The sequence below is a fragment of the Hoplias malabaricus genome, chromosome 6 (genome assembly GCF_029633855.1).
Source record: "Hoplias malabaricus isolate fHopMal1 chromosome 6, fHopMal1.hap1, whole genome shotgun sequence".
NCBI lineage: Eukaryota > Metazoa > Chordata > Actinopteri > Characiformes > Erythrinidae > Hoplias > Hoplias malabaricus.
Window position 1 is genome coordinate 35,705,086 of NC_089805.1, and position 25,103 is coordinate 35,730,188.

The 25,103-nt window shown below is 37.7% G+C and overlaps 1 protein-coding gene across 2 annotated transcripts in view; it reads right to left on the bottom strand.

The window, feature by feature from the left end:
* The window catches only part of bzw2 (basic leucine zipper and W2 domains 2), a 27,781-nt gene continuing 2,678 nt past the window's right edge, over window positions 1–25,103 (bottom strand). Inside the window, exons 1-13 of one of the 2 annotated variants that reach the window (XM_066674706.1) lie at window positions 16,286–16,301; window positions 16,050–16,162; window positions 9,314–9,384; window positions 7,812–7,988; window positions 4,801–4,904; window positions 4,461–4,526; window positions 3,752–3,887; window positions 2,803–2,912; window positions 1,880–2,050; window positions 1,485–1,631; window positions 978–1,116; window positions 675–797; window positions 1–338 (exon numbers count right to left, since the gene is read on the bottom strand). In XM_066674706.1, coding sequence (XP_066530803.1) covers window positions 310–338; window positions 675–797; window positions 978–1,116; window positions 1,485–1,631; window positions 1,880–2,050; window positions 2,803–2,912; window positions 3,752–3,887; window positions 4,461–4,526; window positions 4,801–4,904; window positions 7,812–7,988; window positions 9,314–9,377 — 1,266 coding nt within the window. In that variant the 5' untranslated portion in view covers window positions 9,378–9,384; window positions 16,050–16,162; window positions 16,286–16,301 and the 3' untranslated portion in view covers window positions 1–309. Of the gene's footprint in view, window positions 339–674; window positions 798–977; window positions 1,117–1,484; window positions 1,632–1,879; window positions 2,051–2,802; window positions 2,913–3,751; window positions 3,888–4,460; window positions 4,527–4,800; window positions 4,905–7,811; window positions 7,989–9,313; window positions 9,385–16,049; window positions 16,163–16,285; window positions 16,302–25,103 lie in introns of those variants that run through there. The other variant, XM_066674707.1, reaches the window with a different exon arrangement.

A 25,103-nucleotide genomic window follows, 5' to 3' on the forward strand; every position in this document is an offset into this window, starting at 1 on the left:
AAAAACACTTTTATTAATAAAAATTAGTAGCATACATACACAAGTGAAACTGATAAAATGAAAACCTACTGCAAAAGCTGATGTTTTTTTTTTACACAATACCTGAACAACATTGTTAGAGCGTGTCTGTGTGTGGTTAAAAGGCTGTCTATGTGACATCTCCTGTCCCCTTTACGTAGAGCCCAGAATTCAATGGCTTTTTTCATCTGAGAGTCTACAACTCATCTTACTAGGCAACACGCAAAGACGTGGAGACTGCAGTGCACTAACAGACCGGCCACAAAGAGCAGATGCTCAGAGCTCCAACTGTTAATCCTCTTCTCGCTCTGACTCAGACTCTGTAAAACAAAATCCAACAAAAATACAGCAACCATTACCTTTCCATTCATGGCACATGACAGAGAATTCTATACAGGGCAACATACAAAATGTATCATGTTACATGTGAAGGCAAATGCATCTAAACATTAGTTTAAAAATGTTAAATAAGATTAGATATAATCTTATATCTTATAAATAAGATTAACACATAAGAAAAAAAATGTGTATTCAGTCAGGTGTGTCCAAATCTGACTGGTAGTGTATGAGCAGTCGAGCAAAGCTAAGCATGAGTTGATTTTTTTTCTATACTACTTCTGGATAATGTGTGTCAATGACTCTGTGAAGCCATTTACCTTCCTCTGCATTCTGAAGCCACTCTACAAACTTTTTCATTTGCTCCAGAAAGACACTTTTTCCTTTGGCAGCATGTGCGTCTTTGTACCATTTTAAAATGGCTTCCTCACTAAGGACATCAGCTAAAAAAAAAAAGAAGAAAACAATTATGTACACATTTACTAATTCAAAAAAGAGTGATGCACACTTATTAATACAAAAAATACACGATTCCCCATGACCACCAAAAGGATTACTGTTAGAGATCTTGGTTTATAATGTTAATACATTTGTGTGAAGTACTGTACTTTTAAAATATATACCTTTGTAGAACAGCATCACTATCTTTGAGAATGATTTCATGAAGTGTATGTTGTCATAGCAGTACTCCTGAATCTTGAGTAGCAGGACCAGTTCTGATTGGCCCTGAGTACTGAACATGGCCAGCAGAGGAGCGTAGTGCTACAGAGAAGAGAGCACTTATCAGAAAGTTATTGACAGTCAGGAATTCTCCACTGAAAACACATGCCAATATTAAATACTAACACACTGAAATTACAGAAGATACTACTGTGGTTACATTTCAAAACAAGCATTTTGGCTTGAACACAATAACAAATGAACTCATGACGTGCCAAATCAACTTTTCTGGTTTATTTCAAAAGGGTTTTAGATCTTTCCCTCAAACACTTGCCATGTACACAACAGTGGGACAGCACCCACATCATCACAAAAGTGTCATTGCAATGTATTTAAAATTTAAATTCAGTGTCATGTTTAGAGAAAGAGTACAACAGTAAACGCCTTTCTCTGTGGCACTGTGCCTATACCTTTAAGTGTTTGAGAGCCTGCTCGGTGACCAGTTCTTCTTTTTTATTCCACTCCACAGCATTCATAAGGCAGGCCCACAATAAGCCAATCACAGCCTGCTCCTGCAAATCATTCTTCTTCATCTCATCCTTCACATACACCATGATCTGACAAAGAGTGTAGGTATCTGATTAATGCATATAACTTGAAGGAGGTGTTTAGCTTTTCTTTTCAGCAATTAAAACATTAGGCTTTTAAAAATCCACAGACAGAAAAGACAGACCCCATCATAAAATGTGTTATTTATATAAGATTGAGTTTCATTTAATTATTTTAACTGTAAAAATAAAATTTAATTCAGAAAAGGGAGGTCTATATTTTTTCAGTGAGTCTATGAATACTGTAGCATGTTCACCTCTCTAATGGGGCACTCCTGAGACAGACGCTCCTGCAGTTCTTTCTGAAGCTCTTTGCGTGTACCCAAGGATTGCTGCACACGCAGGAAGTCTGACAGCTCTTTCAGGCCAGCTTCGTTAAAGTACTTTGAAAAGTGCTCCACATTCTGTTTGTTGGCAGGGAAGAGTTCCTGTGCAGATTACAATAGTGGTACATATTGTGGTATATACTAGTGGTAACTGCTTTGTCGCAGTGGGTTCAGAGCCTACTTGGAATCACTGGGCACAAGGCAGGAACACACTCTGGAGGGGGCAACAGTCCTTCAGAGGGCAACACACACACACCTGTGTACAATTGTGAGTTGCTAATCCACCTACCAACGCAGACACAGGGTATACACAGGAATACACTAAACTCCTCACAGACAGTCAACCTGAGCGGGACATGAACATACTACCTCCCGGACCCAATAATAAATAAATAAATACATAAATAAAAATAAATACATATATATATATAGATTGATATATTAAATTGAATTAGTAAGCTTTGTTCATTTTTGTACATTGCGACACTAACAGGAGCAATAGTATTAACACTATGCCTTATTTTCTTACTACCTAGCTCTGAAAGAAACAAAGATTCAGAGGTTATGAATCACTTTCCAAAACAAAATGATCAGAAATGAAAGAGACTGTAATCTAAAGCCAAGTGTGTTATACCTTGTAAATATACTACAACCTCTAATTACAAAGAAGAAAGACTCCCTGCAGAACATGCCTCAAGGTCATGAATATTTAGAGCTGCTAAACATGACAGGCAGGTGACAGTTTCCATAGAAACAGCCCCACATTCTGCTTATAATGTCATAAATTCCACACATTTACAATATTGAATATCATGCATCCTTCTCAAAGAAATATCAGGCATTAAGCAGAATACCAGGAGTTTTTTATCCAGACTGGCCTTCCGAAGTGCTGAAGTCACTGCATTGGCATCTTTCTCAGCCATCCATGCCTTAAATAGCTTCACTGCAAATGAAGCAGCAATACCTGTATGAGACAAGAATGAGGGAAAAAAAATATATATCACTCCCAATAGAGACACATACAGATATATTTACACCGCACCAAGTAAAATAGGGTACACAGAGCCCATAAAACACTTTGAATATCAATTCAGTCAAACGTATTAGAATGTAGCAAAATTCCTAGATGTATACTCAGATCAGAGATGTGCTTATAGCACACTTTTCCATTAATTATTGTTGACAGCTACACAAAGCAAATATATTTTTATTTAATAACAACCAAGATTTAAAATAAAATATTCATATTCTATTCTTCTCAACACAATTATTTTCTACCACTGCAGGTACCATGTGACATCAAATTTACATTTGCACTGCTGTTACTGCTATATTTCTTACAATTGAATCAAAGTTATTTTACCCCTCAGACATCCCATTTTGTGATGTCCAATTGTCTCTGATATCCAGTATATTTGATAAAATACCCAACCGTGCAATCTCTAGCTCTGATCAAATAAAACTGATGCAATCTTGGCTGGGAGATTCATCTCATTACAGAATGTGAAATTCTAATTACTAAAATAATTACATCATGCTGGTTGCTTTAATACAACAAACAATAAGTGGGTTGTCCCTGCATCAATGTATACAGGTGTTTAGAAGGAAATGTAACTAGTAAAAAGATACTTCTTGATAATTTCATGGGCCCAAAGATGTACAGCCTTGAAAACCTGGGAATCCAAATAGTGAATGTAAAGGATGCAAACACACATTTGCCAAGTAGCATATATAGAGATAAAAATAGAATTGTCTCAAATATTCTTCAAAACTAAATGTAAAAAATATCTGTGCTCCTCACACCTTCTTTCACTATATTATCACTGAAGAGGCTGGTGAGGATTTGTGGTGGCAGCGTGCTGTTAGCCAGCAGGATGCCTGTCAGCATAGCCAGTTTGGTCTGCTCCGACTCAGTGAAGGCCTTCAGGAAGAGGAGTAACTGTGTAGGACACAATAAAACAAGAAAAATGTGCAAAATAAACAGGCAATTAGATACAAATGTAAATGCTTTGGGGCTTCCAGAGACTTAATCCAAAGACATCTTTAACTGTCCACAGCATAAACAGAAATTTCTGCCCACAGAAAATGTACTTCTTAATTATATAGCCACCATCTCTACTGAGCGTCACGAACATAAGTACCTACTGACTCACCATCAACAGTCCACAATTATGTGGTTTGGTCATGAAACACCTTATTCTGAAAATCCATGCAAACAGTATCCAAGCAGTATAATTAGTCAGACTAGTAAGAAAGAATGGATGTTCTTGTTTAATGATCTGTTGTCTGTCTCTCTATAATATACTCATTAGCAAGACAGTTAAAGAAATTTAGTTTCAGATGTGGTCATTTACAGAAATACAGTCTCTCATCATAGAGGACCAATATAATTAAAATCATGAAGACACAGACAACATAGTGAGCCATCAAGTAGAATGTGTCTGGTTCTGTAGCCGCTCCAGTACAACTCCATCTGCTATGAACACTCAGTAACACAACAAGCAGATTATACCTTTTTGATTTCCTCCTCGAATGCCTTCTCTAGATATTTGTATCTCCTGATAAGTTTATTGAAAACCTGCAGAAAAATGATAACCCAGTTATCAGTATGAAAACAGCAAATATAAATAAACAGACCACACTTTTGTTATAAGTTACAGGATTGGCAGATGGTGCCAGCATTTTGGAAACATGGGGTCATACAGATACAATGAATACACAGTGGCGTTATTTAAAAATGACACAGTATGACTGGCATTCTAGCTCCATGGAAGGCATTTTAAGCATAAGCAGATCTAATTCCATTCAGCAACAAGATAAGGTGGTAGTGGAGGGGGAAGGGAGGCCAGTACCTGAGCATAGCTGCGAAGAGCAGTTTGATCTTCCTCTGCAGTGAACACACAGTGCTCAGTTACCTTGGTCTTGTCCCCATCATCAATACGTGTTCCCCCAGGAGCTGGGAGAGAATAAGGTGATTTAAAACAGGCCTGTCATTTTACTATTGTACAAACATAGAAAGTTTGTACAATAGTAAAATGTACTGTAATGCACAATTAAAAACCCTAAGCTAGCTATTTTGTTTCCTGGCTCTCAACACCCAATTTAACTCAAATAATTAATCATTAAACTAGAGCTCATACAATAGCACACATTACTCAAGATTGCTCTCTAATGGTATAACAGAACCAGTCAGAACATATGTGGGCGGCACAGGCGGTGTTGCTTCCACACAGCTCCAGGTTCAAAATCTACCTTGGTATACCCTCTGTGAAGAGTTTGGCGTGTTCTCCCCAGGTCTGCTTGGGTTTTCTCCCACAGTACTATATATATATCTCACATGTCACAGACGCGAGACTGGACTGAGGTGTGGGGGCTTTGGAGGCCAATTCAACACCATAATCAAACTCATAATCATATTCCACAAAATATTCCTGAGCCATTTTTGCAGTGTGTTAACAAACATTATCCTGCTGAACAGGCCTTTGCCATTTGGGAATGCCCTTGGCATGAAGGTGTATACTTGGTCTGCAACTGCACACATACACAGAAAGCTGTGACACACTTTGTCTTCTAAGAACTATCATGGCCAGCATTGATGATTCTGTAGTTGTTGCTACAGTAGTTCTTTTGTGGGATTGGTTCAGATGGGCAAACGTTTGCTTCTATTAAAATGAGACACCCACAATCCTGTCGCCTGTTCACTATATGTGCGCTTTCTTGGACCACTTTTGGTACGTAATTATATAGGGTGTTCCTGCTTTGAGGTCAAAGATGCAGAGTGGACTCTGGACCTGCAGAGACCCTACCCAGGATGAAGAGCTTACACAAGATAATAGAATCAATAAATCTGGTCCCTGACAACGTCCCTCAGATCATTCAAAATGTTTATACTATTAACCCAAACCCTCTTTGATTAAATGAAGCAGGTGCAAAAATGTATTCTGTAGACTTTTAAACAGACATTTATACTGGCACTGTCAGATCAAAACCTCATATATCCAAAACAGCAAACTTACAATATTAGGAAAAACACACACACACACTTCCATTATAAGTTAAGAATGTTTGCACCTTTCTCCCATTTTGGAGATATGAAGTATATTATTACAGAAAGGTCAGCAGGTGTTTTCAAATATTTAATATAGAAAATAGAAAAAATTTGATATACAAGATTTTGTTCCCACAGTAACTATATGATTTGGGAGAGCTGTTTTGATTTTGAGAAAATTATGCTACTGATTCAAAGGCTTGTTCAGTCAGGTAATTGCTCATAGATGTGGTTTAACAGCCGGACAGTTCTGGATAGACAGTCATTAGGCCATAACAAGATTTTACAACATTACCACATCCCGTGTCCTAAACACAGATGAGACCATCACATGACATCACAGAACACAATCGGCACTTCACAAATATCAAAATGTCATTATTACAGTTTATCCTTCAGATTACAGTGAATATTAAAAACATGCTTTCCCAAAAAATAAATCATGTTTCTCCAAAACTAAATTTACTGAAGAAGAATATTGTGGGCCATTTCTGTCATCCATCTTTTGTGAAATTTTCAGACAGCGTAAAGAGCATCTGATGTGTTTAAATGTTGAAAAAACAAAATCTCAAAAATTGATCAGCATGGAAAAAAAATCCACAGTACATTATTTATTAATTAATTAACAGTATGTAATAAAGAAAAATCACTGACTTTTAATATGGAGAATGGGGACCATGTCATTGTTACTCTGGGCTCAGCACTGCAGAATATGCACGATGTAACTTCTGGAGGAGGGTAGGAAACAGTCCTTGCCCTACTGCTTCCCTAATGATTTCAGTAGGGTGCTGTAAAAATGACTTGGGTGGACGCCCAGGAGCAAAATACCCAAATATTACATAGTGTTCCTTTAAGCAACTTTCCCATCCCTGTTCAAATAATGTAAACAACTGACTAAAATACTTCAGACGAAGTATAGCTTCACAATATGTGACTATACTCTATGTAAAACAAAGACAAGCAAAGCAAAGCAAGCTTTGACTTCATCAGAGGTTCTGGCACATTAGTTTTCTGATTGTTGATGGTTGATTTAGTTGAGCTGCTTTCTCTGTGTCTGTGTCTATGTGCTGCCTCTAATTAGTAAGGAGCTCCTGAGGCTTTATATAGACTGAAGGTAAACCGTTTAGCTGCAATTGGTTTGACAGTCTGTCTGGGCAGTGGATATGAAGTCATTCTAGAGAGATTAAAGGGAGTGTGCATGTGCAAGCATGTTTGTTTTATGTGTATCTAACATCAGAATAACAACAAAAACAGTGACAATGTTCCCCCGAATGGAATATAATTACTTATCATGTAATGACTACAGGCCATTAGGAGGGCAATCTTTCATTAATTGGCAAGCAGCTGTTACATATCCCAGTGGTTCTTGAGACATATACAAATACTTATAATATGAACACTCCAGTCCAAATAGGATTAATTGTTTAAGTGTAGATAAGCTAACATACCCTCTACAGGAAAATATTGAAATGTAGCAGCCTCTGCTAACTATAGTGCACAATTTGTTATGAGTTTAATATATTGGAAAAAATTAAGTTTTCCATTATGAAAACACATGTATAACTAGTCCATCCATATCCATCACCAATTACATTCTTGTAGCCTTCCTAGCCCTTCATTCAATGAGCATCATATAGATGAGCTGGCAAGATACACTCAGATAGCCAAGAGAGTACATTTATATACAAGCAGCTCAATCTGAGTTAACGTATACATTTAGCTGGAAAACAAATTTTGTCAGGACTTATCAGTTTCGTCATCTTCAAAGGATTTTGACTGCAGGAGACAAAAGTTCTGATTGATGTTCCTTCTTACCAAGCATGCTCCCAGCGATGAGGATGTCAAACAAGGTGTCAGCATAGCGACGGTAGTCCAGTCTTGATCCAGTGACATCCAGAAATTTGGCTACAGCATCAAGATCACCTGCTGCTTCGTTGAGGCCCTGAATAATTGTGTCTCTGAAAACTGTGGGCTCAAACTTCTCCTTTTCATCTGCATAAAGGATATTTAGATAGATATTTAGGATCATTATCAATATCAATTCCACATTCTGTACAAGGTTTCATTAGTAAAAAAATGGGCATTTCATATTACGCATAATTCATCAAACAAAGAATCATATATCCCAGCCTATACTTCTCAGAAAAATCACTGGGGTGGTAGCCATCACTTCACTGGGGTTTTCAGTACCTTTTAATCTGCACTGACTCCAAATACCTCAATTTGCTGCCAGGCTATGTATTTCAATTATGAAGTTAGAAATATGTACACAGTTTGCACCTTGAGAAACAAAATGCACCTGTTCAGTTCCCTATAGAACTGCAACAAAGAGCTTGAAATATAGCCTGGGAGTACAATGTTCATTCTTGTGTGAGTATCACTGCATATTTAGAGGTGGATTACAGTCAGCTGCTACTGTCGATTGTGGATAATCAAAAAACCATTGCACCATTGTGTAGCGACACCCCACATTCAAGTTGTCAATCACACCTACAGAGTAAAGCCTCGTGTGATGCAAATATCCTGTTACAAAAAACACCCTCACATTTGGCAGTCATAGTCCACTGAGGAACAATTTGTAGGCTAAGCCTGTGCACTAATTTATTTAAATAATTTGGAACATCCCACCCTGAATGTGGGGAAGGCGAACAGTAAGCAGCGACAATGAGGTGGCAGGGGCCTGCTAAGGACCTAATGTTGTGTAAGAGCAAGTCTACACTGCTGGACACAAGCACGCTATTAATGGAAAGTAGAGAGCTGCCACAGGGACCCATGCCATTGCCATGGTGAGTGAGAGACTGCAGCACATGTGTGTTGGCACATGCCTAAGGGGCTTGAGTGTCCATGCATGCATGTGCTTGTGTCGATAGGTCACTAAAGGTCAATTAGATAAAAAATGGTTTAAATTCAGTACAAAGAAAAAGAAGCCACATTGTACAATATACAAATTAATGTTTATTTTTCAGATCATGGCTTACAAGAAAGTACTCACTAGAGAATACATTTAGCTTTGAAAAAAGTTAACAATATTTGTGAATATACAAGAATGTTTGTAATTGCCATACTGACATGAACTGATTTTCTCTGCTCTACTGAAAAACACTGCATGATAAAAGACAGAACAATGACCCCCCCCCCCCCCCCCCCCCGAAATGCTGTCAAAACATTTTTTTCCAAAGAAAATAGCTTAATTATGCTTTCATTATTCTTGGATGGCAATTGAACCTTAATCAATACACTAATAAAGTTTACATATTCCAGTATGAACTTGAGCCCTTTACATATATTTTATATATTGATAATGAACCTGCACTCACCCCTTTTCCTGGTCTTAAACCGTTGGCCTGTGAGCACTGGTTTCTGCTGCTTACCGGTATTCATAAAAGTCCTTAAAAAAAAGAGATGTTTATTAATATGAGTATATTCACAGCCAGCACTCAGACAAAGGAAACATTTACAACAGTCCTAAAATAGAAACAATAGCCTCCAATGTCATGTTAAAATCCATCATTAAGAGAGTGGAAAAATTCAGCAGCAATAGATTAATAAACATGAGCCAGAAAAGTTAGGTGTATCATCACACTTTTCAACATATGGCTCATCTAACATAAAACAGTATAGACAGAATCAAAATACTAATGTTTGAAAAGCTTACCAGCTGTACGTTCTGCTCTACTAGTGAGTTATTATGATCTCTATGTGTCTCAGTGAATACTCCAGCAGAAAGTGACTGCTCCGTCCAGGCTCACACTGCTCTGTGCTAAATATAGAGGGGCTCATCCCTGACTGTGTAAACTTCAGTTACACAGGCCTGGGACACGTGTCGTATTACAGCAAGGACATGTCTGATCACTCATACAGTGAACACATTCTAAAAGAGGGCTCAGACATCGAACATTATGTTATAATACAACCTGAGCGATAGCTTTGTGGGCAGCAGATTGTGCAACGAGCCTTATATCTGCTAATGGGCAACTACTAAAGACTCTCAGTAGTTAGTGCTTTTTTAGAGATTTAAAAAAGTGTTTATACACTGGAGATCAAAATTAGTGAACAACAAACAATTTCCTAAATGTCAAGGTCACTGTGTATTCCTATGTGCATTTCTCCTAACAGGAGTAAAAGAGCAGTATTTTAAGCTTATTTCATGAGTTGTATATATTCTGAAACACAGTATAAGAAATTTAAATGTGACAACCGTAAAAGAACACTGATCAAGATTAGAGAACACTTTCAGATTTACTTTTAGTTATTGGTGTTAATCTGGCACCTGGTGCAAATTCCATAATTATCTGACAAACCATATTTAACTGAGAGCCTAACTTTCCAGTTTTCACTGACTTTGCAAGATGGTGAGCCATTCCAGTATGACCGAAACCCTCCAGCAGCAGGTTGTCCAGATGAAGCCCATAGTGTCTCGACGTTTAAGAGCATTTGGATTGAAAGCCCATTCTGCAGTGACCAAGTCTCACATTAGCAGAAAGAATCAAAAGACTAGACTAACCTTTCCTGAGGAGCATGATGTGTGGACCAGGGTTGAACAAAATTCAGAATTGAATTGAGAATGACCCCTAAATTCCAATTCAATTCTTGAATTTGAATATGAATTGAGATTGCAAACAGGAAGCGGAATTGCAATTTAAATTCGAATTGCAGGAAGTAGAATTAGAATTTCATGAAATTCAAAGAAATTCAAGATCCATAATTTTGGTATATTTAACAATGAAGCTTTAGAGTATATATTACATACGATTTCAACATGAATTTCGTACAGATATTATTGTATGGACTTTATGTACACAATACTTTATTATAGTAAATAGGCCTTTTTTAAACCACAAATGAACATTATAACATACGCTATAAAACAGATCATTAAAATTGTAATAAAATGCGGAAAATGATAGGACAGCACATCATTCAGAATACCTTGCTTCATCCAAGTCTTTAAAACAGTATCCCAAACCCAGCTGTACTTGCATGTAAATATCTGGCCATGCCTGCTTCCTCTGCATCTGTTTAGAGGATATTTAGTGTTGCACGAAAGATATTCAGACCAGAACAATGCTGCCACAATTTAATATCATTTGAGGAACTGTTGACCATTAGGTGCAACAACGTTACCCTGTACTTTAATAAAAGATAATTGCATTTACCAGAACATTGTTCCATTGGATTAATTTGAAATGAAGATATTGCTAATTATTCAATTAGTGGAGGAGGACGTGTCACGGTTTGGGGACTGTTTTCAGCAGCAGGAGTTGGACCTCTCAAACAGCTACATGGCAGAGTGATGGCAAGTGTGTATCAGCAACACGTGGTTCCTTCCTTGCCTTCATCACTCAATGAGCCAGCAATTTTCATGCAGGACAATTCCCCTGTCTCACAGCAAATCAGGTAAAGCAGTTCTTCAAAACAATTAAATGACCAGCCCAGAGTCCTGATCTAAATCAATGGAAAACCTCTGGAAAAATCCTTGGTGACAAAGTTATGGCCAAGAAACTTACAACAGTCACCGAACTGTGGAAGAGACTCCAAGAAGAGTGGACCAAAAATCACAGCGGATCAGTGTGAGAGACTAGTGATGTCCTGACGTGTTGAAATCATTCAAAGCAGCAGCCTATACACTTCCTACTGATTGATGACTGTTGTAACCTTCAGAAAATTTAGTTGTAATCTACAGTCATTGTTCTTCTCTAATTACGATCATTGTGCTTTCTGCAAAATAAAGGTTTTATGTTGAAATACTTTGGTCATTTTGTAAAACACTGTTCTAGTAGCATGGTGTAACATAAGTTACATTATTTTCATAAACTGTTCTCTAATTTTGATCTCCAGTGTGCATTTACTATGAGTAACAACTGGCAATTACCTGAACAGTGTCTTGTTATACTATAAAACAAGCATGAACATTTTAAATCTGGCATGTGTATGATTTTGGACTACCACATGTTTAAGTTTTACTTTGAATGTACTTTTACATTTTAAATGCTTAAAAAAAAAAGTATTCTCATTTCTGTCAACATATTTCAATTCACTCTTACAATCAAAGCTCAGGAGACCTATCTTACTGAATGTGTTCATTTCTTTAGCATTGTCAGTCAAAACAGAGCCTAGATGCTCTAAAGCTGAAGAAGGCACAGCTAAAACATAAAGGTCTCATCTTGTGATAAGGTTTTTTTTGTGGAATATATTTTTGACATTTTCAGTTTATTGGCTTGCCATCATTGCACCTTGGCTTCATTTCCAACGTTTCCACCCCCACAATCAATCCTTCACTGCACCATTTAAAATGACTACTTCCCACACAGCACTGAGCTACTCTGAAATTTGTGGGGGCACAAAAAGAGCTTTAATGATAAAGGAGCACTACAATTGATTTCAAAGTAGCTACCACATCAAAAAAGGAAAAAGTCCTAACGATTAAATGAAAAGGAAATTTATAGAATCTTTTCAGTTTTTAATAGTTCAGTATTACTGAAATCTAATGAAAAGATTTTCAATTGTGATAGCACAAAACGCTTGTGTATTCAAGAGATAGTAAATAAAATAAGTAGTGACTAGTAGGTGAAATAAATCCTTGCCATGTAAACAACATAATACAGCATATACTGCTTTCTCTATGGGATGATTTACACAATGAGAATTCGCTGTGAAGCTGAATCGCCCAGAGAGAGAGAGATTACACCTCTCAAATGGAAGAAGAGTCGTGCATCACCCTCAAAGTACAACAAATAAGAGTCCCTGAACAACACAGAGAGGGGCCCTCTGTTCTTCAAAGATCACAGTTTATTTTAAAATCACAGACTTATAGTACCAGTGAACATATTTGCTATTGTATCACTTCTGGTCTTTATGTCACTGGATATTTAATTTTCTTTGTGTTCAGTGGCAGTTCAATATGGATCTCTGAAATTGAGCATAATTTTAAAGTCACTGTCATGCCCATGGGAATTCTAAGCTAAGTTGGTTTTCCATATGAGAAAAATATGGCCCTTGTTACCTTGTAACAATAAGGTAGTGAAACTTTTATATTTTACTTTGTATGCATTCTGTATCTCTCCCAAAATGTCAGTAAAGTCTCAGATTTTAGAACGTTAAATAGGATAGCAGTTTAAATCTGTATATTGCTACATCCCTACCTTTAGCAACTCAACCTTCTTGAGAAACAAATAGATGCTGCATGAAAGTATGTCCACTGCCTGCTTTCATCAAAATATTTGGTTTTTGGCTAATCATTGACAGCACAGTTCCTAAGATCCAGTGACGTTCAGCAAAAACAATGCATATGCAGAAAAGTTATGAAACATTTTTATTTATCAGAGGCCACATCATCAGTGATTTTAAAAATACAATTATTTCCTCACAGGAGAATTGTGCTAAAAGATGGAGTTCTCAATAATGTTAGGACACCAATAACAACAAGGGTTTAGCTCACTATAAATGAAAATCTTTCAGTACCTTTAATAGATTGTCCCATAGCATCTTGAAAATTTACATTTACATTTATGTAATATCTTCTGTCAGCTAAATTTTTGTCACTGCTTATTTTAGAGGCAAGCAATAACAGCTAACAAACCTGTCTCTACACTTATCAATGCCGGGTGTACTAAGAAATTCTGTTGCAGTTCTGTGAGCAATTCAGTATCAGAAGGGTTAGAGGCTAGACACTTTTGTACTCCTACAAACCTCTAGAAGCTACAAAGCAGGATGTTTCTCATTTCTCCTTAGAAATTGCAGTCTCAATTATATTCTACATCCTCACTTACAGTTAACAAGGCCCAGAAGATACACGAGATGTTAGAACACAATAAAGACAAGCTATGCCACTTTACAAAATGACAACATATTTGAAAGATTTATAAATGGTTTAAAGTTAACTTAAGGTCACCGCGGCTCTGAATTGGACAAGTGGTTAAAGACAATGAATGAATAAACTTAAGGTCATAAACACCTTTAAATCATTAGTAAAAGTCATAACAAACAAGGGCAGCAGTGATCTGTAGCTTGTCAAATTGTGAGTGCAATAATTCATATGATTAAAACCTCACATTTTGCTGGTTCTGCATCGTATTTTGTATTTTACAACAGGGATACTTTCAGCACTGTCAGACATTCATATTTATTAGATGTAGTTCAGTATTGTCCTGGTTATTTATATGTTGTAACTGCTTATTAATTATTTTAGCAATTAAAGACAGAATGTTTCTTCTCCCTTTCCTTTCTTCTGAACAAGTAATGACGGCACTTCTACCAAAGAGACACAGCTAGGCATCAGCTGAATTATTTCCAGCTCCTTGAGTTGCGCTTGGAGTTAACACTTGGTTGCACCAGATCAGACCAGCTTTGCATGAGAAGATAAACACTCATACCAGATAAATACAGAGCAAAAAAGTGTGTCAGCATCAGCTTGGTGGAGCATACATCCCCCAATCTCTTACTAAGCGTTTACTTAGAACAAAACAGCAATTTTAACACTTTCATAATACAGATAAGCAAACTGAATAATGGGTCTTCTGGTACATTTAGCCAGCATACTGCTGAATGAGTGAGAAAAAGGCCTGTTTGTAAAATAAGTCCCTAATTTTGTATTTGATGCACTTTTTTTCAAATTCTTTCCATTTAAAATTATGAGTACAATTACAACTTTTAAAAACCCAAAAAAAACCCGAACAAACAAAGATATCGCTAGGTTTTATAAATAAAACTAATTTTGAATCTTATTTCCCATTTTATCCTTTTAAACCACACAACCAAGTGAACATTAATTCATTATCTGTAACCGCTTATCCAATTCAGGGTCGCGGTGGGTCCGTAGCCTACCCAGAACCACTGGGCGCAAGGCAGAAACACACCCTGGAGGGGGCGCCAGTCCTTCACAGTGCGACACACACTCACACATTCACTCACACACTCCACCTACCAATGTGTGTTTTTGGACCGTGGGAGGAAACCGGATAACCCAGAGGAAACCCACGCGGACACAGGGAGAACACACCAAACTCCTCACAGACAGTCACCTGGAGCAGGGCTTGAACCCACAATCTCCAGGTCCCTGGAGCTGTGTGACTGCGACACACACCACAGAGAAACACATATTAATCTGCTTCAATTTCCTTAAAACAAACAATGTTATTTACACCTTTCAGTCATGTTGTTATTCATTTTCACATACAATGCAATAAAAATAATAATATTTCAATAATCGCTATGTAATATACTTACTTTATATAAAACAAAGAATGGCATTAATTCCTTTAATCTATACTTAGCCGTCTGTACATTCATGTATTTTTTTCCCCCAGAAATGAACACAATGTTACATGTTCAGGCAAAAATTATAGCCAACACTGGATCTTGTTAGTTGCTAGTCTTATTACTTTTGCTGCTTCTAAGCTGCCTGGCCAATAATTCCTCTTGTTTTACACCATCTCTGGTCATGGAGATTTTTAGAAGAGCACTGAGGCTTTAACTCTGCATTATCTCTGTTCATGTTTTCACTTCATAGCTGCAAGAGGCTACGTTAGTGGAGGTCTGGGCACTTCTCAAAGAGAACATAGTGCTTCAGGGATGTCCCTGCTATCAGGGATGCCAGTGCTTCATCTCCCAGTTTCCGACATCACTCGAACGCAGTAATCTTACAGACTGCTACTTTAAATGAATTAATTAAACCATATAATGACTTTATCAAAAGAATGGTACCTGAAATACAAGAAACATTTTTAATTTGACAAAGTGGGCTAAATAACGGGGAAACTTTTGTAAACGGTCTAATCCCTTGTGGAAGAACATTTTTGAGAAAAAGTCTAAAAACATGTAGTTTGCAGACAGACATACATTAAAACTATTAACTGTCACGACTCTGGAATCTCCAGTATCGAGCACCCCCCAAAAAAGTATTTTTTTAAATCGTCTCCTTTCAGTTTAACACCCTCTAATCATGCAGCTGCTCACATTTACAAACTCCGTCGTTTATCACAGCAAAGACGAACCTCACATTTAAGTCTCTCAATGTCTGCAGCGTGTCTAACTGGTTAAAGGCGTTAAAATTACCTGACGGTGGCTTTTAGCTGGTGAATAGTTCTCAGTTCCGGTGATGACTGCACAGTGTATACTCTCGCTTCAACTTGAGGAGACAAGAGACATGCAGCCGGCGACGACCAAGTCTGACACCCGGAGGTAGGACAATTTTACACAAATATGGAACACATCAATATAGAAATAAATGTACACATTAAAAGTACAACTTAATGATATATATGTGGTAGATAATATATAGCAATACACACAATGTGAAAGTTATCCTTTATTTCGGCGTCTTTTTAACCCCTCCATCTTTCTATGTGCTAATAATGGTATGATCCATTGGCGTGCTTTTCTACCATAGCTACAGTCTCATCTGGGCCCCTTAATGTTTTTCCTAATTAGCATGACCTGCTAAAATATCAATCACAGTTTTTGATAGGAGGGTTTGGAATATACTCATATGATAACAAAACAAAAACACATAATAGCTATCTAATCCAAAGAAAGACGTCCAAAACTTTGCTGGAAAATAAATGCAACTAGTGGCTCAAAACAGAAAAAATCAGCTTAATATTTTATTTTATCCTTAAAAACAGAAAAAGTTTATATTGCATATCTATGTTTTAAAAGCTGTGGTTGCCCTGTGGAAACTGAAGGGATTGTTTCATCTTGCATATTTTTGGCTGAGTGAGCACTGGCAGGGGATATTGGATATTATAAGGTCTTTGAGTTGGCCAACTTAGTAAAGAGCTTTAGATGTTTATGTGTTATGTTTTCCTCAGATCGTTATTTGCGTGCTCTTATATATGCACTTCTGTGCTGCAGGTTTTATCAAACATGCATAACATGCAATCACCTGCCAGATCTAAACCTTTGAAAACAATATGATGGCTAGAATGCAGTCACTGGATTCGATTTAAACTCATCTTTGGGCTCTCACTTAAACATGTGTTTAATGTTGTGATTGGAGAGTCTCAAACAGGTCCAGGGCTGGATGCAACACAGAATGGCTCATTTTATTTCATATGTTCAGACTTATGCAGGTAAAAAAAACTGACTCGGTTGATTTATTTCAGTTTGTGGGTTGGTAGGAGCTCCAGATCCCCAACTTTATTTACTCTATGATATGTGCAGATACCCATATAATATTCTGCAGCTCTCACAATTTTGATTAAAACTTCTGTGTGTACAATCACTGTATTATTTGAAGACTGCTACACAACTTGGTGTAAAAGATGCAACGTGAGTATGTGAGAGATCTTCATTCAGAATTTACCTTTTATAAAAAATGCAGGTAGAATATGAGATATTTATGTGGTATTAGCATACTAAATTTATATGTGACTGATTTACATTGACATATAAGTCATTAAAATGTTCAAATTCTTACATGGCAAGTGTTTATGGAAGCACAGTGTCATCTGATCCGTAGCACAGCTTTGGAAGCCACAGAATGTGCCTCATGGAAGTTGAAGTATGGCATATAATATTCCTCAGATGTCTCGCTGTCTGTTTTCTGATGGCTAAGCTTCTCACAGAGAGTTTTAACTCCTTCTCAATCCTCAGCAATGAGTTATGTGATATGTGACCACTTCTTGGAAACTTGTTAGATGGGTCAAGATGGCTCTGTCCTCTTCTGTACTAGTACTAGTACTACTCCTTAGCAGGGTCTTCTTCTGCATTCCAGCTTTTCAATGCCATAGATTTAGGTCTCAAAACATAGGTCTATGCAATGTGATTGAAAAATTACATTCGACCACTTGCGAAGTCACTAATCTGCAGTGTACCAGCTAGGTTACAAAAATTCTTGCACTTGTGGTGAAATATTAGCAGCTCTCTTCAAGAAGTGATGTCATCATCAAATGTCAGGCATGTTTTTCAACACCATGCAGTGATGCAAACGGCAGATATTAACTATGAATGCCTCTGCCACAGCTGATACAGCTCTGTTCTTTAATCATACAAGTATTCTGCCATTGACCTGTGCTGTCTGATTTCAATATAAAATAGAAAAAGGACAATACCAACCCAGAACTATGGTAGATAAATAGTCAATAAATATTCATATTATTTTAGAAACTACAGGTGTTTTACAGCTACATGCCACTGAACAAAACCTTGAATATAAACCTCAAAGAGAATTAACAAACACCAAAAATAAATTATTAACTCATAATAGTATGAGTTAGTAACTAGACTGAAAGGCAATTGTGTAAAAGTGTTTAAGAATAGGTAAAGGATTTTAAAATACTCAGAGAAATACAAACAGATCAATATCTGATGTAGTTTGTGTACTGCAGAAAAGAAGGAACATTTGCTGCGATGTGTTATTTGGTTTTGGCCAAATATGTCTTTGTAGCACCAAAATATTGTGTTTGCTTTAATCAGTCGATACCGATGTATGTGTGTCTAGAGGAATTACCTGACCGTCTTCTCAGCTCTGACCCCGTCAGTAACAGTGCAGATGGCTCCTTAATGGAGGCTAAGTCATGTAGAGAGAAGGGAGCTGACAAGAAGCGTTCCTTCTGTGAGCTGAAACTGTGATCCTTTCCTTCCTGTCATGTCTTCATAAGTCTGTCATTTTCTTCAGCTTTTCATATCACTAAAGTTACTATATTGTTAACTATATTGTTATTTGTCACAGTCCGTTTGAGCAGAAGTTAATTACTTTTATGAATATATGTGTTTGAAATACTTTTACTATTTGAAATAAACATAAATAAATAAAAGTAACACCCGTGTTTCATCTCATGATCTGTGGATTTGGGTGTGTGTGAAAGTCTGAGACAATCTGTCTACATTTTGCTCATCATCATCATCATGATCTTTGTTCAGTTTATCGGTTGTGGTCAGGCATGTCAGAGGCTGAGGATTTTAACCCAGTGAGGTCCATCAGAAAGTCCCTTGTGGTAATTATTAGTGGAAAGTACTGATATCCACCATGATGTGCCTGAGCCATTTGTGTTGTGTTGTGTAAGTGAGAACTAAGATATAACTGTTATCAAGTGTGAGGTGCATCTACTACAGCAGCCAATCCATGTCCCTTAGAGAGCTTTCTGGATCATTAAATATAACTTCTGCTTCTATTTAAAAATGCCCAGTGCCCAGTGATTCTGGTTAGGCTCCTGACCCACCCAGAATGATGCAGATATAGAAAAATGAATGAATGAATGAATGCTCCAGGGACCTGGAGGTTGTGGGTTCAATTTCCGCTCTGGGTGACTGTCTGTGAGGAGTTGGTGTGTTCTCCCTGTGTCTGCGTGGGTTTCCTCCCACAGTCCAAAAACACACGTTGGTAGGTGGATTGGTGACTCAAAAGTGTCCGTAGGTGTGAGTGAGTTGCCCTGTGAAAGACTGGCGCCCCCTCCAGGGTGTATTCCCACCTTGCACCCAATGATTCCAGGTAGGCTCTGGACACACCGTGACCCTGAACTGGATAAGCGGTTACAGATATTGAATGAATGAATCCTTTGGGCCTTTGCTGATACAGACACCAATCTGATCATTTTTCTTTAAAAAAATATTATCTTTATAAATATAACTCTGGATGTCCTGTCCCTTGCACTGTATTCCTCAGTCAGACTGATTGAGAAGAACGATGAGTTTGATGCTTCTGTGTGCGATGGCCAAGTTGGAATTTCTTCTACTTTACATTATTGTGAGACTAGTTTCTTCTTTTTTCATACAACTAACATGTTCTCTTTCGCCATTGACTGCATGGAAGTCAGCAGTGGTATTCTACACCTCTAATACACTGTAAAATGAATGAATGAATGAATGAATTCCTCAGCCTACTGTGATATAGCACAGGCACCTGTCAGTTGATCATCGAGCTGTTTAGTGGGGCTGAATTAGTAGAAGTCCAAAATACATGCTGTCTCGGAGGAACCATATTGCCTCTACCCTTCTTAGATAGCTGGCAGTGTGTTCATACACACTGGTTATACACACTGGTGGGTCAAACTGACAAGATGAACAGTTAAGGAGAATGTTCTGTAAAACCTCGGGGGACAAAAATGAACAATAATAAATAGAAATAGACAAAAAAACATTATTAATGGAATAAATCAAACAGAAAACAAATAAAAATGACCAGTACATTTCCAGTAATGTTTCTGTTACTTTCTGTTAAAAATCAGACAGTTGCGCTATGCTGGCTGATTATAAACCTCACGTGAAACAGTGTGAGTGTTTATATATAAACAGAGTGAGTTTTAGGCTAGATTATTACAGTATTTTTTCTGTTTTCCCTCTGATATTTGTTTAAGAATGTTGTCATGATATTGTTCTGATACCGTAAGACAAAACCCCGCCCTGCCACTAGAGGGAGGCAGAGAGCCACTGGCCAACCTTAATCAGAACATACCTGGAGAAACACATCAGGAAAATACCTGGTGGAGCTCTGTCGGCTGCTCTATGTACAATATTCAGTCCTCCTTGTTAAGTGCTGTACTAAAGCTGAGTCAGTAATTTGTTCTTGAATAAAACACTTATTTGGCCTGCTCACTAAGGTTTCTCTGAGGGTTTAAACGCGTCAAACGAACACTTTTTTCCTCTTGTTCTGCTGTTTGAAGGCATCAGTTTAGAGCTTTTTCTTATACAATCTGTTCCAAACTGCACCTTAAGACATGCTGCTCTTCTTAAAGTCCGTTATATAAATCTTGTGGCGTTTTCCCGGTAGTGTAGTAGTTCTGACAGACAGTAGAGGACAGCTTTCGTCCAAATATGCATGGTTTGTACCGCACTCGCTCTGTAATAGTTGATTTAATAATAGTCTTTAATGACTCTCATAAATATTGATTTTGAACGTTTTGTATCAGTTTTAATGAAGATCTTTCTCATAAGAATTAGTTGTTTGTAGTATCAGTAAATTAGGTTAGATATTATATGCTTAATACACCTGATATTTGAATGTCTTAAGGCTTCTATTACATGTTCTTTGTGAATCTGTCTTTTTAATATCACATATTTAATACTTCTCTTATTTATACGTTGTATAATAATAGGTCCTCTTTTTTGTAGTGCTGTGAAAAATTACTTATTTTTTTGTATGTTTTAAAGATATGTTCAAATTCAGAAAGATCAGGAATAAGTCTTACTCTTCTATAGACTGTTGCCAGAGTCTAATAAACTGGGGAACTGAGGAACAGAGGGGATCTCCTCAGTGGACTTTCCCACACTTGGTTCTGTCATATACATCCTAAGGCACTGGAGCAGAATTCTATAGAGCTCTTGAGCTGTTCCTGACTGCTTTGTTCCCCATGTCCCTGGCCCCTTGTCTCAGGGGACCACCTCTCCCTGTAGGCCAGCGAGGGTCTGTTTAGTGTTCGCTTGTCAAGTTGCATGTCAATATGCTCATAATTCAGTGCTGTATCCCCTCAGTGTCCCCTGAGAGATTTCCCACTCCTCTATCCCCAGCTATGACTGTCCCCATCATTACAGGAGCATAAAGGGACTATCTCAAATATCCGGTTTCCAGATACAGAAAAATTAGCGAATGCCACCTTGTATCATATGGCTTTGATATTGCGCCTTTTAGCCCGAAGGATGAACATTTGGAGCTCCCCAATAACTCAATAACCTGACCCCAGCCCTCCAACTTTCCAACCCCAAACAATATCACTAACAGTTTTCCAAGTAATAAGAGATCATTCTGACATGCTGGCTTTTATTTAAAAAAAAAAAACCTAATGGAAAAAAGGGGTGTTCTTTTTACAAAACAGAAAGATGTACAAAATGTAAATGTCCCTTCTCCTCCCCGAACCTAAATCAAAGAAGTACACCAGTGGAAACGTAACATGAATTGATAGTAAAAGCCTGAGGAAAGGGTGAAATAAGAGCCTTGGTTCATTTGGAGAGTTACACAGTTTCGGTAGAATAAAGAGAATGGTTCTTTGTGTTGCCTCGGCACCATTTGTGTCACACACTCATTTTATGAGCTCATCGGAGACACCTGTTTGGATAATTTTGGGGTAAAATAATCTAGCCATATTCTATTTCACAGGCTTGTTGTACATACTTTAGCTTTACAGCAGAGTTTTGGACCAGAACACCACATTATGCCTTACACAAATTATCACAACTTACATATGATCTATGATGTCTTATATATGAACTATCATATATCATAAAATAAATATCAGCTTGTATATATAAATATGTGCGTAATGTTTTACTAAAGGGCACTGTTAATAAAGCATCTACATATGCATTTCATGAAAATGAAATATATAAAATGTTAGTCAGCTGTCATTACAGTGAGGTAAAACACTAGAATGAACAATAAAGCTTTGATGACATCTGATACCTGTTTATAATAAGTCTATATAAACAGCTATCAGTTAGCGTGAAAGCCTCATGTCAGTGTGAGTGTCCCTTAAATGTTGCCCTGAAGTGTAACTGAAATTATGAATTCAAAGTCATTTTTAAAAGCCACTACACTGAAAAAGTGACTAATATATTTTATGGCATAGAATGAGAATTCCCTAATAATAACAACTATAAATAAGTCAAACAGAATGTACTGTTTAATAGACCTGTTTAACACAGGTCCTTAAAATTGTACAGATCACAGCAAGTTAAGAAGCATTTAGGACCCATACAGTTGTGGGATAAAAGCTGTTTTTGAGACAGTTAGCTTGTGTCTTCATGGCTCTATACTGTCAGCTTGATGGTTACTGTTTGAACAGATGGTGACCGGGGTGGGATGTGTCCTTGGATAACAATTTATGCAAAAATAATAACTGTAAATTCATACATGTACTATCAAAATAGCCATGTACATATCAATGTGTAATGTCTGAGATGACTGCACATGTGGTGACATTATAATCAAGAAGAAGACTCCTTTTGCTTTTTAAAAAATTAGAAATTAATTTCTGAATGGCACAGCCATGTCGTTGTCACACAGCTCCAGGGACCTGGAGGTTGTGGGTTTGAGCCCTACACCGGGTGACTGTCTGTGATGAGTTTGGTGTGTTCTCCCAGTGTCTACGTGGGTTTCCTCCGGCTGCTCCGGTTTCCTCCCAAGGTCCAAAACCACGTTAATAGGTGGATTGGAGACTCAAAAGTGTCCATAGGTGTGATTGTGTGAGTGAATGTGTAAGTGTGTGTCGCCCTGTGAAGGACTGGCGCCCTCTCCAGGGTGTGTTCCTGAATGCGCCCAGTGATTCTAGGTAGGCACCGGACCCACCGCGACCCTAAACTGGATAAGTGGTTAGAGACAATGAATGAATGAATGAATTTCTGTATGTATACAAATATAAATGTATCTAGACTACGTTCCAAGAATGGTGAACACCTTGTAGCCTACTTTTTAAACAGATACAATTCTGTAGTGGAAATCTCTGGATGAGCTCTGAAACACTTCCCACACCATTGTCTGTGAACACAATTTGTCACTGCATCCAATAATGTGTGTGCAAAGAAGAAGCTATAAAAAATAGGATCCAGAAATTTCACTGCTTTCTTTGGGCTCTAGCTCATTTAAGGTGGACTTGGATGTTGCATCCTCCACACTAAAGAGGAGAGGGACCATCCGACCTTTTTATAAGCTTGCAGTACAAACTTCAGTGTGATGGTATGGGGTTGCATTAGTGCACATGGCATGGGGGAATTACATGTCTGAAGGCAGTGTTAATGCTGAATGATACAGGTTTGGACCACAGTGCTGCCATCTAGACCTTGTCTTTTTCAAGGAAGGCCTTGCTTATTTCAGTAAAACAATGTCAATCCAAATTCTGCATGGATTACAACAGCATGTTTCCTTAGTAAAAGGGTCAGGGAGCTAAACTAATCAAGATTTGCCGACCACTGAATACAGCTGGCGCATTAGGAAACTAAATTCAGTTTAAATGGGACCTTGAGCCTTTGAGGAGCTGAAATCCTATAACAAGCACGAATAGGAAAATATTTTACTTTCAAAACTATGGCAATGTTAACTTATTGTTGTTAAAAGAAGAAGTAATGCAACACAGTGGTCAACATACTCCTGTGCAATTTATTTCTGGAACATGTGTCTGGCATCAAATACAAAATGGGCAAATATAAAAAAAACAGTTTCAAAATGTATGTTGTCTTTATATTATGTTCAATTAAATATAGGGTTTGAACCATTTGCACATTAATGCATATTTTTTACTGCTTGGCCCAACATTACTGTAAAAGGGGCTTGTATGTTTCTTCAGAGTGACACATTTTTGTCCAAATAAAAAACCTTAGTTTCTGACTCCTTGTCCTGTACCTGAACCTTTTCTGAGCATGTAAAGCAAATGTGCAGCTAAACCACAGCAGCTAAAACAGACTCAGCAGCCACAAAAAAAAAACTACATCAGATGCTAATAATATAAGTGTTTTCCACTGATTTTCAACAGTGAAAATCAGTTGAATAAAACACTTTAAACAGTTGAGATATAAAGGTCATTAAATGTGCTTTGATATGAAGTGCCTCAAACTAGAGCAACCATTCAAATCCCAAGTGGTGATGAGAGCAACCAGAACTCAAAGCTCTTAATGCCATGTAAATCCACCTATGAACATTAAACTACTACAAATAAATTGCGTGATGTTTGAGACATTATCGTGCAAATACCTTGAACTAAAACATGTTATACATTCATTCATTCATTCTCTGTAAGTGCTTATCCAGTTCAGGGTCGCGGTGGGTCCAGAGCCTACCTGGAATCATTGGGCGCAAGGCGGGAATACACCCTGGAGGGGGCGCCAGTCCTTCACAGGGCAACACACACTCGCACATTCACTCACACCTATGGATACTTTTTGAGTCACCAATCCACCTACCAACGTGTGTTTTTGGACTGTGGGAGGAAACCAGAGCACCCGGAGGAACCCCACACGGACACAGGGAGAACACACCACACTCCTCACAGAGAGTCACCCGGAGCGGGAATCGAACCCACAACCTTCAGGTCCCTGGAGCTGTGTGACTGTGACACTACCTTTAGCATTATCAACATTACACATGACTCAGAAGACAGTAGAAGGTAATTTCAGATCTTGAATAGCATGGCTATATTTGTGTTGTAGACGCTGTGACCCCTGTTTCCTATCAGCAGCACTGCA